This window comes from Scatophagus argus, chromosome 23 (genome assembly GCF_020382885.2).
Source record: "Scatophagus argus isolate fScaArg1 chromosome 23, fScaArg1.pri, whole genome shotgun sequence".
Lineage (NCBI taxonomy): Eukaryota > Metazoa > Chordata > Actinopteri > Scatophagidae > Scatophagus > Scatophagus argus.
Genome location: NC_058515.1, coordinates 4,763,564 through 4,780,870, shown reverse-complemented (window position 1 = coordinate 4,780,870; position 17,307 = coordinate 4,763,564). Strand labels below are relative to the sequence as shown.

General features: G+C 42.2%; 1 protein-coding gene across 1 annotated transcript in view; it reads right to left on the bottom strand.

The window, feature by feature from the left end:
• The window catches only part of efnb3b (ephrin-B3b), a 78,109-nt gene that overhangs the window by 33,227 nt on the left and 27,575 nt on the right, over positions 1-17,307 (bottom strand). Inside the window, exon 2 of the mRNA XM_046380570.1 lies at positions 5,594-5,883. Coding sequence (XP_046236526.1) covers positions 5,594-5,883 — 290 coding nt within the window. The remainder of the gene's footprint in view (positions 1-5,593; positions 5,884-17,307) is intronic.

Below are 17,307 nucleotides of genomic sequence, written 5' to 3'. Positions count from 1 at the left end.
ACACACTATTTACTTTGTCCCACAACTTACCCAAAAACACACATATGCAAACATGCACAAACACACAGATTTATTTTTCTGGTGTTCATGCTCCAGTCAGCTCTTCTATTATTCATATTAGTGGAGGGGTTGTTTATCTCCGCCATTGTGCGACGGAGTGCACCAGGCTCTCCGCAAAGCCAGAGTGGGGTGGGGCGGGGTGGGGGTGTGGGGCTGGTCCCTAAGCGCACCGCTGGGAGTCATTCATGTACACCCACATACACAGAAACATACCTTCATGTCCATGCCACATACCCATACATGCGCATGCTGGCCGTATAGTCACACACAAAACAGACACACAAATACATACCTGTTGCTGTTCACACCCACTCACACACACTGCCATCTGTCTCAGAATGCAGCAGCAACAACAACAACAACTACACTTCAGTCCCACAGTGACTGACCCATTCACCACAACAGATCTGACCAATCTTTGTGTGTGTCTTTTTGGGTATGCGTGTAGGGGCTATTTTCAGATTATTTTGCGTGTGTATACAACCGCGAACCCACATGTGAGCCAATGTGTGTGTGTGTGCATATATTTATGAGAAGGCTCCTGTGTATGGCGATGTGAGCATGCATATGTTAGTGTGAGCACAAAGGAAAATAACCAGGGTGGGTGTGTATGTGTGTGTGTGTGTGTGTGTGTGTGTGTGCGTGAGTGTGTCTGAGAGAGAGAGAGAGAGAGACAATGAAGGAGATCACTCACATGTGAGGTCACATATATGTTGACTGTGAGCCTGCAATCATTCACTGCTGGTGTTGGTGTGTGTACAAATATGTATGTATGTGGGTGGGTGTGTGTGTGTATGTGTGTGTGTGTGTGTGTGTGTGTGTGTGTGTGTGTGTGTGTGTGTGTGTGTCCCATTGCCCTGAAAGCAGCAGCGGTGATTGAAAGTGGCCTCGTTGTCTCAGTGTCACCCTGCAGATGAGAAGCCATGTCTGTGTGTCAACTGACACTCAGATCCCATTCACATCAGCCACATACACAAAGACAGAGGCGTCTCTGTCTGTTGTCATCTTTTTCACTTTCTTCTCCTTCCTCCTTCTTTTCTTTCCTTTCATCCCTGCACACACACGTTTTAAACCTCCCTTCACTCCCATCACTCAGTGAATAAGACATCAGTTTGACTGCTAGCCAGGCGTATTACTCGCAAAGTTGTGCTTTAGCCCAGTTTAGTACAAGCTGGGTGGTGGTTTGCCACTTTAGCCCATAAACCGAACAATTTTAATATTAGAAAATTATAGAAAAGTATGTTTAAGTGCAATTTAATAACACTTAGAGCCACTTTGTTTTCAATTTCATCCACTGAACATATTTTGTAATCATTTTTCTTCCCTCAGTCTACTCTGCAAGTTTATTTTAATATCACATAATTCTGAATTGTAAAGAAAAAATATAACACAGAGTGCCCCTTGTGACTGAAAATTAATTCTGAAAAGCTGCATGTTTAAGGATATGTTCACCAAAATTACAAAAATCTCTGGATAATCCACAATGCATGTGGTCTTAGGCTTTTATAGGGACTTCATTCTGATAAAAACAGTTCATAGTGAGGATTACCAAGAGTAATGTTAGGACGCTGGAGATGAGGCTGTTGCTTATATCTAATAATAAAATATCTTACACAGCTGAGCAATTTTAAACCAAAATTATCTGCATGGTGCCACAAAGAATAGGTTGGAGATTTTTTTTTTTTTTAAATGTATTTATTTACTTTTTTGGGTGAACTGATTGTTTAAAATCAGCTCATCCTGGACAGCTCTTCTATTCTCCTCATGTGCATGATGTCGTTCAAGTTGCAAACCAGATCAGCTGCCTGGAGATGCTTTCCTCCAGCAGTTCTCATTAAGACAGGCACGTCATCAAGACCGCAGTCTGATTGTGTATGTGTGTGAGAGTGCACGCGTGTGTGTGTGTATGTGTGCTTGTGCATGCATGCAAGAAGTGTGTGTGTTCCAAAAGGCTCTGGCGCCTTCTTTCAAAGGATTCATTAAAACTAGTGAAAGGCTTGATCTGTGGTTTGGGTTGATGTACTCAGCATGTCTGTGTGTGTCTGTGTGTGTGTGTGTGTGTGTGTGTTTGTGGTGGGATTTGAATGGCAAAAGAATGGAGGAGAGAGGAGAAACTAAAGGGTGGAGTGACTGAGGGAGAGACAGACAAAACAGACAGACAGAGTGAGAGTAACTGAGAAATGGGTTTACATAAACCCTGACCTCATGTTATGAATGAAAACATCAATCAATGAGTATAACTAATCAATTTTCCCACTATTTCTCTCCTCTCCACAGGATGCGGAAGTAAAGAATTACATTTAATGGGATTCCTGTAATCTGATTACAAAACAGTGGCATCTGTGCTGCATTAGTGACAGCATAAACAAAGGAAACTTTGAATTTTGTCAGACTGCTCGCAAGATTTTCTCCAGGCGCAAGCATTATTTAGCTAGAAATGATTGATGATACCACTGGCTGATGGTGCCAACACAAATCACAACGTGCAAATGAAATCCAGAAAAGTATTAGGTATCATCTGCTGTGCACCACAATGGAAAACTGCAAAGGAAACCAATTACCCAGTGGACTTTAAGCAAGTTACTGGTAATCTGTAATGGGTTTAACTTTGAAATTAACCTCCACCGACTTTTTTTCCTCCTGCTGTTCTGCCATCCGACCGCTCCACATCACCACACACACACACACACACACGCACACACACTTTCCGCGTGTGCCTGCATGGTCTGCAGCGTGTAAAATTAAATCATGCAATGCTATAGGTTAATTAAAACAAGATTTCCCTGAGGCTCTTGCATACATTGGTGCCCTTACAAACATGCAAAAACATACATTTAATGAGAATACATTCAGGAACCAAGCAGTCCTCAGTGAGCCCAGCATGCACAAAATCCAGGCAGTTAGGACACACACGAGCCAGAGCAGATATGTGGCTCTAAATGAGCATTAGGATTAATGGTTATTAATTATCTCACAACCTCATTAAGTACACAGAAACTCGGGTGAGAGACTAAATACAATTCTTCATTAAGAGCACACTGTGCGCTACACACAAGCCGTCTGCTCATGCTATCAATAAGTTATCAGTCAAAAATGCACTCTGTGATCGTCTACCGCTGTCTCCTCACCCCTCCAACTGTCTCGCTCCTCAAATGTTGTGAGTGCATGTGTGAGAGTGTGTGTGTGCGTGACCTTGTGTTACAGCGGCCATTGATTGGGCTGGAGCTGTCAATCGATCAGTCTGGTCTGTGTGTTGAGATAAAGGTGTTTCTATCTCTGGACACTCCAGTTGCCAGGTGGGAGTGCAGAGGAGAGATGGGCAAATCAGAGACCGTGGGCCACATTTGGCTCACTGTTTATATCTCTTCAGCCTTGTGAAGGGTTTTATGATTGTTTGTTTTTTTTTCTACTTTGCTGTGTTGTTACAAAACTCAAGTTAAGGGACAGATATATACTGATATCTTGGAAGTTGAAAACAAACTAGAACAGCTCTTGTGGTGATAGCGCATGACTGGAACCTTGCTGATTGCTTGTTGGCTTGTCACATAACAGCTAAAAGACATTTTGCAACAGATTTTGACAACACAAGCACAGTATCTGAATGATAAAGTGAGCTTCAAAACCTGTTGTGTTATGGTGTATTTTTAAGTGCACTAATTGTATAGTGGAATTTAAAAGATAGAAGTTTAGAATCCTGCACCAATGTAATGAAATGTGCCATCAAGATAAATGCGTGTTAATAATAAGAGTACTAATACACCATTTGGAGCAAGTATTAGCAAACTGCGATACATAAACATACAAAAGCTTATAACACATGTACTTTAATGGATGCTAAAGGAAGACAAAGTTTAATTTAGCTATCAGTGTGTCAGTTTAATGTATCCTGTGTCAGTTCCTTACAGCCACTTTTGACGTGGCTGCTCTACATCTGTCAGTCAGTGAATCAGGTATGAGCGGCTATAAGATTGCATTAATTTCCCTACTTATCAGGCTAAAATTCCAGTATCATTTGGTCCGTTGGTACACACACACACACACACACACACACATACATGGTGGCTGACTGCACCGCTTCATGCTATCTCACCCCCTCGTATCTAATCTGAGAGAAATACTTGTATATTGATAATGATGCAGGGTGCAGGAGAAATATGCCCAGTGCCTCACCTCTTTTCACAAACACACCGGGTACAAGAACTGAAAACTGAGCACACCTGAAACTGATGAACAAATGCAGAACAAAAAAAGACACGAGGGACTCCATAGACTTCAAGAGATCTTGTATTCTCTTTGTTTCTTTCTGTTTCTCCTTCTCTGTCCCTGCTTCCTCCTCCTCCTCCTCCTGCTCCTCCTCCTCCTCATCCTGGCTCTACTCGCTCCATCGTTTTTAGGGTTTTTTTTTTCTTACCCTCAAATGAAAAGGAGTGAAAAGAGCATTTGCGCACCTGAGTGAATAGAGCTCGCAGGTGCGTGGGAGGAGAGCTGTGGGAATCGAACCGGGTCTCTCTCGCTCTCTCTCTTTGTCTATCCTGCTCACTCTCACACTCCTGAGGTGTTTTAACAGTGCTCGTGTTTGTACTGGAAACTTGTATGTGTGTACCAAAGTGTGAGCATACATGCATGAGAGCGTGTGCTTTGTGTGTGTTGTGTGCATTGCTCCTATTGTGCGCGTTGAACGATCTTGGCTCACGGTTTGTATTTAAAAACAACCCACAGGTTTCGGTTGACGCGACCTTTACTTGCAGATTGTTCCGTCCGATACAAACGCTTGGCCTGGCTCGCCTTGATGACCTCATCAGGTCTTCACAGAACCTAACTCCAAACAAACCCTCTGAATAAACCAAAACAAACTGTGCTTCGCCATTTGCGGTCACTGCAAGGCTGGCAGTAACAATAAACAGGCCTGAGGCCAGCGCAGCAGCCTAGTAGGACAAAGACACAACAATGACACACACACACACACACACTTGCATCAAATGTTACCATACTTCACTAAACACAAAATCCCACACAAGTAGCAAAGAAGGACAAATCCAGGGACACGCTGCAAAAGAAAAATGAAAAAAAAATGGAAAATAATTTTCTTGTTTGTTTAAAAGAGAGACATTGCCTGAAGTGTGATTAATTTCATAAAGGTAAAACAGGTGAAATTCATTAATGTTAGCCAATTAACTTAACGTTAAAAAAAGTTTTCATTTGGAAAAAAAATACCCTAAAAGATATTGAAACCTACAGGCTCCTCTGGTCATTTTTTGCAGTGTACATCCTGTACTGGATCCGCCCACGGACCAGATCACACACAATTCTCAAACCTAATTACTCTAAACACACCCGCCCAATCATTGCCATCATCACTGAAATAAACAAACACACTCAGGCACAATCAGAAATCAGCCATGCAATCATAACAACCCCCCCCCCCCATACACACATACACACACACGCTTCAATAAAGCTCTACACAGATGCCCATAAACACAAACACACACTCCATCTCCTAATCTCCAGTGCTGCTTCCTCCTCTACTCACCGATGATGTAGTAGTCGCGCATGCTCTTGAATTCGTGGCCCCAGAGGTTGGGCGAGAACTCCTGGAACTTGATGGTGAATCGACGCTCGCGTGTGGGCTCGTCGCAGGTCAGCACGATGTTTGGGGGTCCGGTGACCTCGCAGCGGTCCGCCTGTTCCCGCGACGACACGAGGTAGAGCTTGTAGAACTCGTACTCTGGCGTGGACCTGGCCGTGTCCAGCGGAGGGCAGATGAGGTCCAGCCGGTCCCCGATCTGAGGGTACAGAATGTAGCCCTTATCGTCCTTGAACCTGGAGTGAGGAAAGAAACCAGAAAAAGAGAGAAAGGAGTCAGGGGAGAGAGAAAGGCAGAAATTCATTAATTAAAATCTTTTGCTTCCTTCAACAATGACACAAACCAGTTCAGAGCCACCTGTCCTTGCTGCCGAATGAGCAAAAGATGGGTCCTTTAACGCTCTTATTTTCTCTCCTTTCACAGAGAGCCGGTGCCTTACAGAGGAACGGCTGTGCACTAAACTACACAAAACATATTTTATTTATTTATTTTTTAACCACACAGGCTCACACAGTCCCCTGTTAACCAAAGAGGTGGTGGAGGAAAAAAGTACAGAAATAAAACCAAAGCTTGATGATCCCCACACACAAAAAAAGACTGAAACCAAAAAGAAAAAGCTTAATCCCCCTCCCCGTGAGCTACCCACAGAAATTACCTTCAAGTTTAGATATAATTGAGGGATCCAAATCTTGTACATTTTAAAACTAAACATAGCCAACTGTATGCAAAAGAAAACTTCAAGCACCCACAAGTGTGCACATAAGCAATATTGCCTTGGAGTTTGCTTTGCTACATGGAATTAAAAAACAAATTGAAAATATAAACTTACAACTCACTTACAATACACACAAAACACACACACACACAAAAGCACACAAAAGTGCATGGGGAGAGAAACCGAAAGTGTTTTCTTCTTCTTTTTTTAATGTTTTTTTTTTTTTTTAGTTTAATGCAAATTTTCTCAAAGAACTAATTTTTCCTTTTTTCAACCTTTATTTTTGGACGTGAGAACTGAAGCGTTTCAGTGGAGGAAGAAACAGACGCAACTATCACTGCAGATCAACAGAACAAATCTCAGGTATGTACAGTTAATTAGTTTGCTAATTAGCTGTTTTGATGTCAGTCTGTCATCCACTTCTGATATGAATGATGTGCTGTCTGTTTGTTTATAGCATAACTGATGATTTGGCACCTGTCATTTATGGAAAACCTGCAGCCTAAATTCACTCTAATGCAACAGTTTGACTACATTAAACAAATACACGCTTGTGTACCGATTATTGTCGACATTATTACAATTTCACATTGGTTTTCAGTAAAGAACACTTGATGTAATATGGTCTTATTGATCTTATTGAAGCAGCTTTCCAGGAGCAGGTTTTGAGGAAATATTCCCATGAAAACTGATGTTAATTCTGCATATTAGTGAAAAAAAACCAAAAACAACATTTTTAAACACCCACTTAGAAGCCAACATGAAAAGCCTTTTTTTGTGTGTGTGTGTAGTGTGGGCTCACTGTGGCTGCGTGGCTTTCAGAGGTCTTTCCAGAGCAGAGAACATGAAACAGAACAGTCAGAGGGGCAAAAACTCAACAAATGACTCAGACTGTGCCATTCCCCTCACAGCACAAGGCCATCTACTGCTGATAAGGCCAAGTACTGCGAATTGTCATCTTAGCTCCAAGGCTTATGATGAGTTCAATGCTCCATGCCAGCATACTTGGCTAACAGTGGGAAAACAGAGAACTCCATGCACACCCATACGGTGACTTTATCTCAGGTTAAAACAAATGTCACTAGTGACAGAAGTGTTTAATGATTTTCGGATTCGGATTTCGGATTTTCTCTTCTGTTAGCATTCTCACAGAATTTTAAGTGACACTTTGATGTTGAAGGGGAAAGAAGCTCACTTTCTGTTACCTCCGACTCAGACGTTGTTTCTGTTTCCAACAAATCCACATTAACACGGGAGTCCCAGCACTCAGACCTGTTTAATTATTCTCTCTGTTCTGCTTTCAGACAACTGTTTGACCATTAAAAAATAACACATACAGCACACAAATATAGGATCACAAAGCATGAACAGAATGAAAATTATGTTTCACAACTTGTTGTTAAAAAAAATAAAATAAATCTTGATAAGTCAAATTAGAAACATACTAGCCTTTAATTTGTCCATTAAATTAGTGCTGTTTTCTTTCAGGCCTCCTCTTGAAAGATGGGAAAAAATGAATCCCAATTGATTATATACAATTTTATTAACAAAAAGGCCAAGGTGGTTTTTGTTGTATTGTCTTCATCTGGAAAGACATTCTTTAGGGATACGGCTCTCGTTGACGAGATTTCAGCAAATTAAAAGGGCAGTCCAGAACTGAAACAAGATATCTCAACGTTTTGTCCATTCGATCCTACATTTCCCTGTGACGCAGCTTTATGTTATTATTGTTAGTGCACCCATCTGTTAAACTCCACTCCCTCAGTTTTAACACAAGCTTTTTCATTAAAATATTGAGGTCTGCATGCCCAAACTGAGATGACCTCAATGAAATCACCATGACATCACCAGGATAATTTTTACAGACCCTCCAGAACCACAAAGCTCTAACAGGCTGAGCATTACTAACCAAACTTGCCAAACTGCCAAAAGTATTAGTCATAAAAGACACAAAGCTCCCCCATAATACTGATAGCGAACCTAAGTGAGCACATTTTACTGTCCAAAATAAATCTTGTTAACCTAAAACTTGATAGTTTTACTAGTTTCAGATCATCAGATCATCCACATCAGCTTCATTCAACTTTTGGCTCCACATTTTCCCATCTTGGCATACATGTCCACTCCACAATGACTCTGCTCCCAAGTATAACCATGTTGGTTACCATGCTCAACATCTTAGCTCACAATGTTAGTATGCAAACAAAACAAATTAACTCTGAAAAACAAAGTACGGCTGAAACCCGTGGGAGAGTGGACCATTACTTTTGCCCCTATTTGGTCGTATACCAAAGCAGCAGACAACAAACAATAGACTGACATTACCACCCGTACAGCCAAATCACTGACGTGGCTAAAAACAGACATTGTAGATGAGATGAAACAGGCTTTGATGCAACAAAGTTTTGGCAGGTGAGTATTAGCCAGTTTGAATTTTAGTGCTGCTGGACAACACTGTACTTTCTAGAACATTATGTGATAATGGACAGTGGAAATGTAGGTCAAATTATCAAAGCTCCTCCTTATTATACCTGCATCTTTCTGACCACATCCTCACTGCTAATGCAGGCTACATCTACCTCTTAGCATTGCAAGCTAACAGCCTTATGCCTGCTGTAAATTGAGATGTAATCTTTATCTATTGGTGCGTTTGACTGGCAGCGTACACCGGAGGGGAACTTGAGAAAGAAGACTGAGTGGTGGAGGAGCTTTAGCTAAGGCGAGCCCAGAGGCCTGCTGGGAAGCCTCTGTTCCACTTCTCATTACCAAGGTCACTCGGGGTTATCAGGCAAAACTTAGACTTGGAGAGGTAGGCACTCAGCTTCACTCAACACGTACACACAAACACACGCACACACATTTCAGCTTCCTGTCCGCCTCAGACAGGCAAGCACATGCACTCGCACCATTTATAGAGTATGAACTATAAACATGGTGGTGGTTCCTGAGGCTTCTGCTGCAAAGCCTAAACAGAAAAATCTATTCAATGCACACACACACACACACACACACGCCCATACAAATGCCCTCCTGCTAAACACAAAAGGTTTGCCCAAACACATCCACCCACATCCTAGCACACAGGTTTAGTTTTCCCTAAACATGAGCATTGAGACACACACACACAAACACACGGACACACACTCTTATAAAAACAAGCACCTTTTGCTTCCTGCATGACGCATTCTGTGAGTGGTATCTGATGGTACCCTGAGTCACAGTCGAGCTGCACTGCAGAATGGCAGAACAAACACACACACACACACACACACACACATACACACAGAGGCTGGTATGAGTGTTAAGGTAAAATGCCACCGGGCAGGTGCAGTGCTCAAATAAAGAAAGGAAGATAGAGGGAGAAATCAGTGAGGTGAGAGAGAGGGAGGGAGGGAGGGAGGGGAGTGAAAAAAATATTGAACATGTCAGGCAAGGTGTGTAGCAACAACAAAGAAATGTGGTGAACAAGCAGAAAGGAAACAGAGACAAAGGGGAAACTCTCCACAGAAGGAAAAGACTTAAAAAAAAAAATTATATTTAAAAAATATATAGCAAGAGGAAGACAAAGATGATAAAGGGAAATAAGAGGAGGATAGAAAGTGAGGGTGAATCCCAGCACATTCCTGCATTAGAACTCAATTTTCTGATAGGCTCCATGTTCAGAGTGTCAGATTTGCCGAGTTAACCCCGGTTAACCTGGTATGTGTGAGTGAATGATATTGGGTGTGTGTGTGTGTATGTGTGCACACGTAGCGTACCAGTATGGGGTACGAAGACCTTGTCCCAATTTAATCATGTAGTAGAGAAAGAAAAATATGGTGTATTTATCTCAGAATTCACACTTTCCCTGTCTTCTGTGTGACGACTGTGTGAGTCGACAAACCTGAGCTGCATTCATACCCCAAGTGTGGCGATATATCTGCATCTGGATGTATTAAAGCCACCTTGAAAGTCCAGTCTTTAAGTGCAGGACAGTCTGCGAGCCTTGTAAGATCTCACAGTCAGTCAGGGACTCTGCTCAGCTGTGAAACGTACTTCCAGAGAAGTACAGAAGAGAGCAGGGAAGAGTGAAGTGAGGTGAACTTATAAACAGCTTCATGGAGTTCATCTGTGACCACATCTAAATAAATCATCCCATTCAGACACAGCCCTGAGGAACATTATATTTTCCCTTTACTCTTTTCATTCTGGCCACATTTTGAGAGACACTCTCGATCTCTGAGTATCTAGTTGTTTTTTTTTTTACTCCTTTCTTCTACCATTCTCCCTCATCTCTTTTGCTGTCCACTCTCTCTCTCTCTCCTTCCCTTTTTCTCAGGCGTTAACAATAGAGCCATTCATGTGGCCACACTTTGAAACATGGTGTGGGGGTTTGGAGTGGGCCAGAGGTGACACTGGTGGAGGGGAGGGTGGGGGGTAGATTTTCCTCTATTTTCTTCTCCGCAGCTCTTTTATGAGAGCAGAAACATCATTTTCTCAACCCAAGCATCGCCCTAACGCGACCCCGAGCTGTGCTGAGAAGACTCAAGTGTCAGTCTCCCTGACCTCCCCCTCTGACCTCTTACACCTCCTGCTTCTCACCCTCCACTCCTCCCCTACCTTCTCTTCTACTCTTTCAATACAGTTGTCAGCATTTAAAGTTTTTCACATGTACACCACTATGACTGAACTCATGGGATCTAAAAGCCAGAATCTGGACGTTGTAAGAACTTTTGCTGTGTATGAGTGTGTGTGTGCGTGTGTGTGTGTGTGCATGTGTTTTGTCTTTTCTCTTGTCCATCCTCATGTTGTCTACCATTGTACCTGCATATCAGACAGCTCGAACATTTCCCAGATTCCACAGAGGCAACCCGAGCCGTGTTCGGACCAAAGCCGGGCACACAGGTGCAGCCGGTGTGTGTGTGTGTGTGTGTGTGTGTGTGTGTGTGTTGGGGTGGGTTGGGGCAGGGTATGTCTGAGCGAACATGAGAATATGAAGGGAAGGCAGGGTGAGGGATGGCAGACAAATGTGAGCGCTGACTTCGTGAGAGAAAATATTCCAAAAAACAACAACAGCGAAATGGAGGGGATGAGGCGTGAGACAAAAGGGAGAGGTGGGATTCAAAGTGATAAAGCATCAAAACGTGCACATAAGGACAAAGAAAGAGCAAGAAGTTGGACAGATTGCAACAGAACACGGTGTGGAAAAAATAAACTCTAGTGCAAAAAAAAAAAAAAAAATGGACAGAAGGAAGATGAAGAAAACGCTGAAGTTGGCAGAGAGTACAAAATAAACAAAAATGAAATCAGCGTGGCGGATTTACTCGAAACTCCACATCAACTTTGACCTTCTCCATCCTTGGCGGAAGGGAGGGGGGGGGGGTTGTCCTTGAGCTAACCACAACTTGGTGTGAGCGGGAAGCCAAGGAGAGACAGCAAAGGGCCGATCTATTAAGGAATAATAAACGATGGCGGTATTTGGTTCTGTGGCGGGGGAGATTTATGGCAGGCCCTGTGCATAAAGCTGTCTGCACTAATCTCATGGTATACACAGCGTAATCACACACACAGGGGCTGTGAGTGCATCCCCCCCCCCCCCCTTCCACCCCTCCCTCCCTTTTAATGTACACACTCTGTCAGACGCACGGCAGGGGAGCACGCAGACTAAAGAGTAGCAAACCGATCGGCTACGGGAGGAATACACACTCTATAAGGACAAGCGTGCATGCACACACACCCGCTGAGCTGCAACACCTGCAGGCCATCTAGTAGCTGTCTAAAGTAAATCCGCTGGGTCTCATTTGCTGGAGTGGTGCTTTCCAAAGAATGCCACAATGAGCAAATGCACGCACACACACACACACACACACACACACACACACACACACACACACAGCAGAAAACGTTCATTTTGAACATGTCATTTAAGCCCACATGAAATCTTTAAACCTCACTTTTGAAGTGAGAGCTTCAGCCAACATTGCACCACAATGAAATGCATTCAAACGCATATTAATTTGCGTTAATGATTTTCCATTCAGGCAAGTGTTAACTCATCATCTCACTCTGCTGACAGACTACTTCTTACCAACTTTAAGACAAACATTATTTCAAGCCTCAGCGCTGGATTAAATCACTTGTTACGATGGAGGGGGTTTTTGCACCCACACAGGGAAGGGACCGCAGTGGCTATCATTTTCCACTGTTCTGCTGTAGCAATCAGTACCCCTATACGCTGTGTAGCCCAGAATCACCAACTACATAACGTAAAACATATGGTCGGCAGTACATTAAACATGAATTCACCTAATGCACAAATCTGTCTTTGACACAGTATTTGTAGGAACAGCCTCTCCATCAAATTGACCTGTTGTACTCTGCATGTCTCAAATACATCTTCTGCCTGCTGCACCTTCTGATAGATTTACGATAAAAGATTCAGTAGCTTTTAAATTTTACTCGTGTTGTGTTCTTTTATCTTGACCTCATCTTTGATCATCTCTGTACAAGCTTGTCTGAAGCCCATTTTGCAAGTTGACCTCAAGGTCTTGCATCAAAAAAATTCTTCTATCATCCATAGCTGTGTCAGTGTGTGAGGTGATACTTTGCAAAAGTACTGAAAGAATTAACTATATCCATGTTTTCATATCATTATTTAGTCATATATCAGTCTGATAGTACAAAATTGTACAATAAAAATCTTAGTACCTTAGATCCCCACTGTAGCTTTATGTAACAGTCAAGTTAAAGGAAATTATTTAACTCCTGTGTTATATTTAACTCAGTATTTGTCATCTCAAACTGTTCTTGGAGTTAATAATCAATGTTCATAATGTGGTTATTTGAAATTCAGAATCATCTGACAGGACCTTTGCAAGCAGACAATGCAGCTTCTGCTTCCATCAGCGCACAGGGCACAGACCGTTTTAAAATATCCATAATCATTATTACTGTCTTCATTAAAGAACCATATACCCTGGAGAAGAGCTGCAGAAAGTGGTCTTTGACTGTGTGTATAGAGCTGGAGAGAGAGATAGAGATACATTTGAACGAGACAGAGAGGAGTAAGGAGGAGACAGCGAGGGGGAAAGAGAGAGCTATAATTTAAATTGATGAGTGCTTGAGTCTCTCTAGAAGGCATGGCCCAGATACCTCCGAACATTTCTATTATGGATGGAATGGTGGAGTGGATACGAGTTCGGTGAGAAGAGGAAGTGGGAGAAAAAAAGTCACAAGCTGGGTTTCTTTTGGTTTGTAAACTATCATCTGTTTAGATAAAAAAGAGAAAAAACTGATTAACTTTCTTGTTTACCGAAAGGCAAACTTTTATGATAGTGTCAGACACAGTGAAATGTAAAGATTTTCCCAGTCTTAAAGCTGCAACAGTTAATAGTTTTGTACAGACTGTAGCTTAAATAACTATGCTGTGGGAGGAAGTGTGGTGATAAAACCATAAAAAATTATTCTTCTCAGCCCCACAGAGACTTTTACCATCTTTGTAACTCGTCGTTTGGGTTTTCTGGCCCACAAACCCTCCCCGAAATCAAAACTATAATCACTCATCTACCTGTCCAGCACCAGACGGCAGATCATCTTGCAGCTAAAAAGATATTTTAGAAAACATTTTACTCAGAAAACGCGAAAACGTTAGTGGAGACCAACACAGAGCTAACATGAGAATGAATATTGGATTTTTATTTGTCAGGTGGACAGACATTAAAATTAATACTAACGTTTGTTCTGTTCCCTTCAAGTAGGCCAACAAAAAAAAAAAAAGCAAGAAATAATGGAGCTTTAAATCTACATATTTGGATATAAAAAAAAAACTAGAGAGAGAGAATGAGAGATAAGCCAGCTATGAAGAGCTGTGTGAACAAGAAGAGAGGAGCACAAGGTGGACGTAAAGTCAGCGAGCGCTGAAAAGCCCTCAGGAATGTTTGGGTGGTGAGAAATGACAACGGAGGTAATAGTTTCCATATGGTGAGGGAGGGAGGAGGGGATGAGAGGTGGTGGTGGCAGTGAGCAGGTAGGGATGCAGAGCCTTGTTTGAATAGTTAGTTGGCATCATGGGACTTTGAAGGTAACTGTGTCCTTGTTATCACACACACACACACACAGTTCTGTCCAGAGGCGGTCCAGAATACTGCAGCGTTGGTGTCACATCCACTACATCTCACACCCGGCATAACCACAGAGACACAGGATGGAGGCACGCCGGATGCCTTGGCATTTGAAAAGAGCATGTATACACACACACACACGCACACACACACCTCATCTCCCTTGTTGCCGCGCTCCTGCTGCGATCAGTACATTCCATATGATACGGTGCAGCAGATGAGCACATCACATTAAGTTGAAACTTGTAGCGGCACCATGAAGAGAAACTAGAACTAACTATGGAGAAAGACTTCTCCTCTTTGAACAAAGATGAACAATGCAGCTAGATTCAGGTCAACAGAAACTTTTTTCGAGCAAACATTTCCCTCTCTCTGTCTTTTTCCTCATCTCTTTCTCATTTGCATCCTTGTCTCTGATTTTCTTTTTTTTTCATGTTTCTGCTTCTGCATCTGCAGCTCAGAACTTTTGTTCATGGCTTCTTTTGACTCCTCCAAACATTTGCTAGAAGTGAGTTCTAGACACTGTTCTATATTCAATCTCTGGTGTTTCACTGAGCCTCATCCTTGCTCTATTTCTCATTCCTCCAACCTCTCTATACCTTTTTTTTCATTCTCTGCCAGCTCTATGTCACCTCACAGCAGTTTGCAGCAGTTCTTTGATTTAAGTTAGTTCAAAAATCCCTTTAGTCTTACAGAAATTGAATAATGCAAAAAACAACCAAGCATATCAGCAAGGAAAACATGGTTTAACAAGCATATGTTCATTTACAATGCACTTTAAAATCCACTGTAAGGTACCCAGGGGGCAATTTAGAAACAGGCTTTTAAATGTCAGAGTTTTAAATGTATTGACTTTAACTGAGTGATGTCTGTTTTTACAGAGTTTCAATATTCATTTTGTATTCATTAATGTTCATTGCTTTGTATTATGTTTTCTATTACACCTTGCCACTTTTACTAGATTCAGTTGTCGTTCAGTATTTTCTGTGGAGATGTATCCTGCTTAAATAAAAGTGAAAGCCAAGTATAGAAAAAACAGCTTCGTGAAAAATATTTTTCATTGCCAGTTACAGTATCAGTATTTTCAATTTTTTTTTATTGGACAGCAATGACATATTAATCACTAGATCCACGGTCATAAGATTTCTCTCTCATTTGACTGATCTAGATCGATTTTTCTTTAATTACTGATTAATCTGTGGATGTTTGAATCAGTAAAAAGTCAGGAAATAGTGATACATTTATGACCAAATTGCCCAAGGTTCAATGTAATATCTTCAAATCTTTAATTTTGTCTGATAAACCAATCTACCCTAAACCCAAAGTGTTATTCTACTTCTAATGTTAATCTATTCAATATTCAAGGGTGTTTTGGGGGGCTTTTTTTCCAATGATATCAACCAAGGAAACCTAACACTTACAAAAACAAATGCATGCCGTTTATTTTACTTAATCGATCCTCCTGTCTGAAATTGTTGAGTGCCAAATAGTGGATTCTTTTCCTCCTTGAATATTTTTCAACAGTATCAGTTAACATCGTCAATACTTCATGCTTCGGCCTGAAAATGATCATGATGACATGCACTAAGCAGCAGCCATGAAGCCATGTAGGCCGTTTCACAGTGAAAGCGAGCTCTTTCTCTGGAGGGTCACAAATCTAAAATCACACTTTTGACATTTTTCCACATAGCTACAGTATACTCCATCTCTTTTATTTTTCTGTCCTCACTCCTGAACCCTCCCTAACCACCATTTCTTCCTGCTCCTGTGTCACTTTTCCTCTCACCCCTCCCCTTCTTTCCCCATTTTCAGCATGTACTCTGAATGATTTGCAGCAGTCTGGATTGGTCCCATTAAGGTGGTCTAGTGGAGGTGTGCGGTGATAGAGCACTGTGGCTCCTGACAGCTATGTGTGGAGGGTGCACGTGTGTGTGTGTGTGTGTGTGTGTGTGTGGGAGAGAGAGAGAGGAAGAGATTGAAAAGGCCCGCTTCCAATTCATAAAAGGATACACCCACAAAGAATGTGAATCCCTCAACAGAGGCTGAAGGAGACCCCTGAGACACACACCAACACGATACAGACCGAATAAAACTCCCAGTGAGGTCTTTACTGTGTTTAAGTATATAGCTTATGATAACATATACACACACGCATGAATAGTGACACTTGGTGTTTATGCCTTTTGTGTGAGAAGTCTTTGAGCTTCGACTCATTCCCTCCAACCACCTCACTAACTTAATTAGGTCACCATGGGCTCTGGAGGAATGAAGGTTATAATGCAGGCAGTGGCTCTCATTCTCATTCTTTATGCTTCGCACACACATGTGCACACACACACACACACACACACAGAGAGAGAGAGAAAGAGACCCATCCCAGCGTCGTCCCTGTGGGAGTGAAGGAGTGAGGTGAGACTCTGACCTGCCACAGTGTGGGTCACCTACATTTTCAAAGTTCCCTGTATGTGTGTTTGAGCGCATCCACATGCGTTCATGCATGTAGGCATTCTCCAGGGGGTCCCCTCTCCCCATCTGACCTGCGCCAGCCAGTGTGTGTGTGTGTGTGTGCGTGTGTGTGCGCATGTGCGTGTGTGGGTTTAGACTCAACTTTGCTCCAGAGAGGCCACATAGTGCAGGGAGTCTGAAACTTTAGCTACAGGCGGCTCAACTTAAGCTCAGCCAGGCCACAGTGTCAGGAGAGTAGTGTAATCCATATGAGGCCCCTAGGGGCCACCAAGAATGTGGGGTTCCTGGGACACTTTTTTTTTTAAATTAACCATGTGTGAGCATGCAAATAGTCTGTCCATGTTTGTGAAATTATCAGGCTGGTTTTAATCTATATTTTT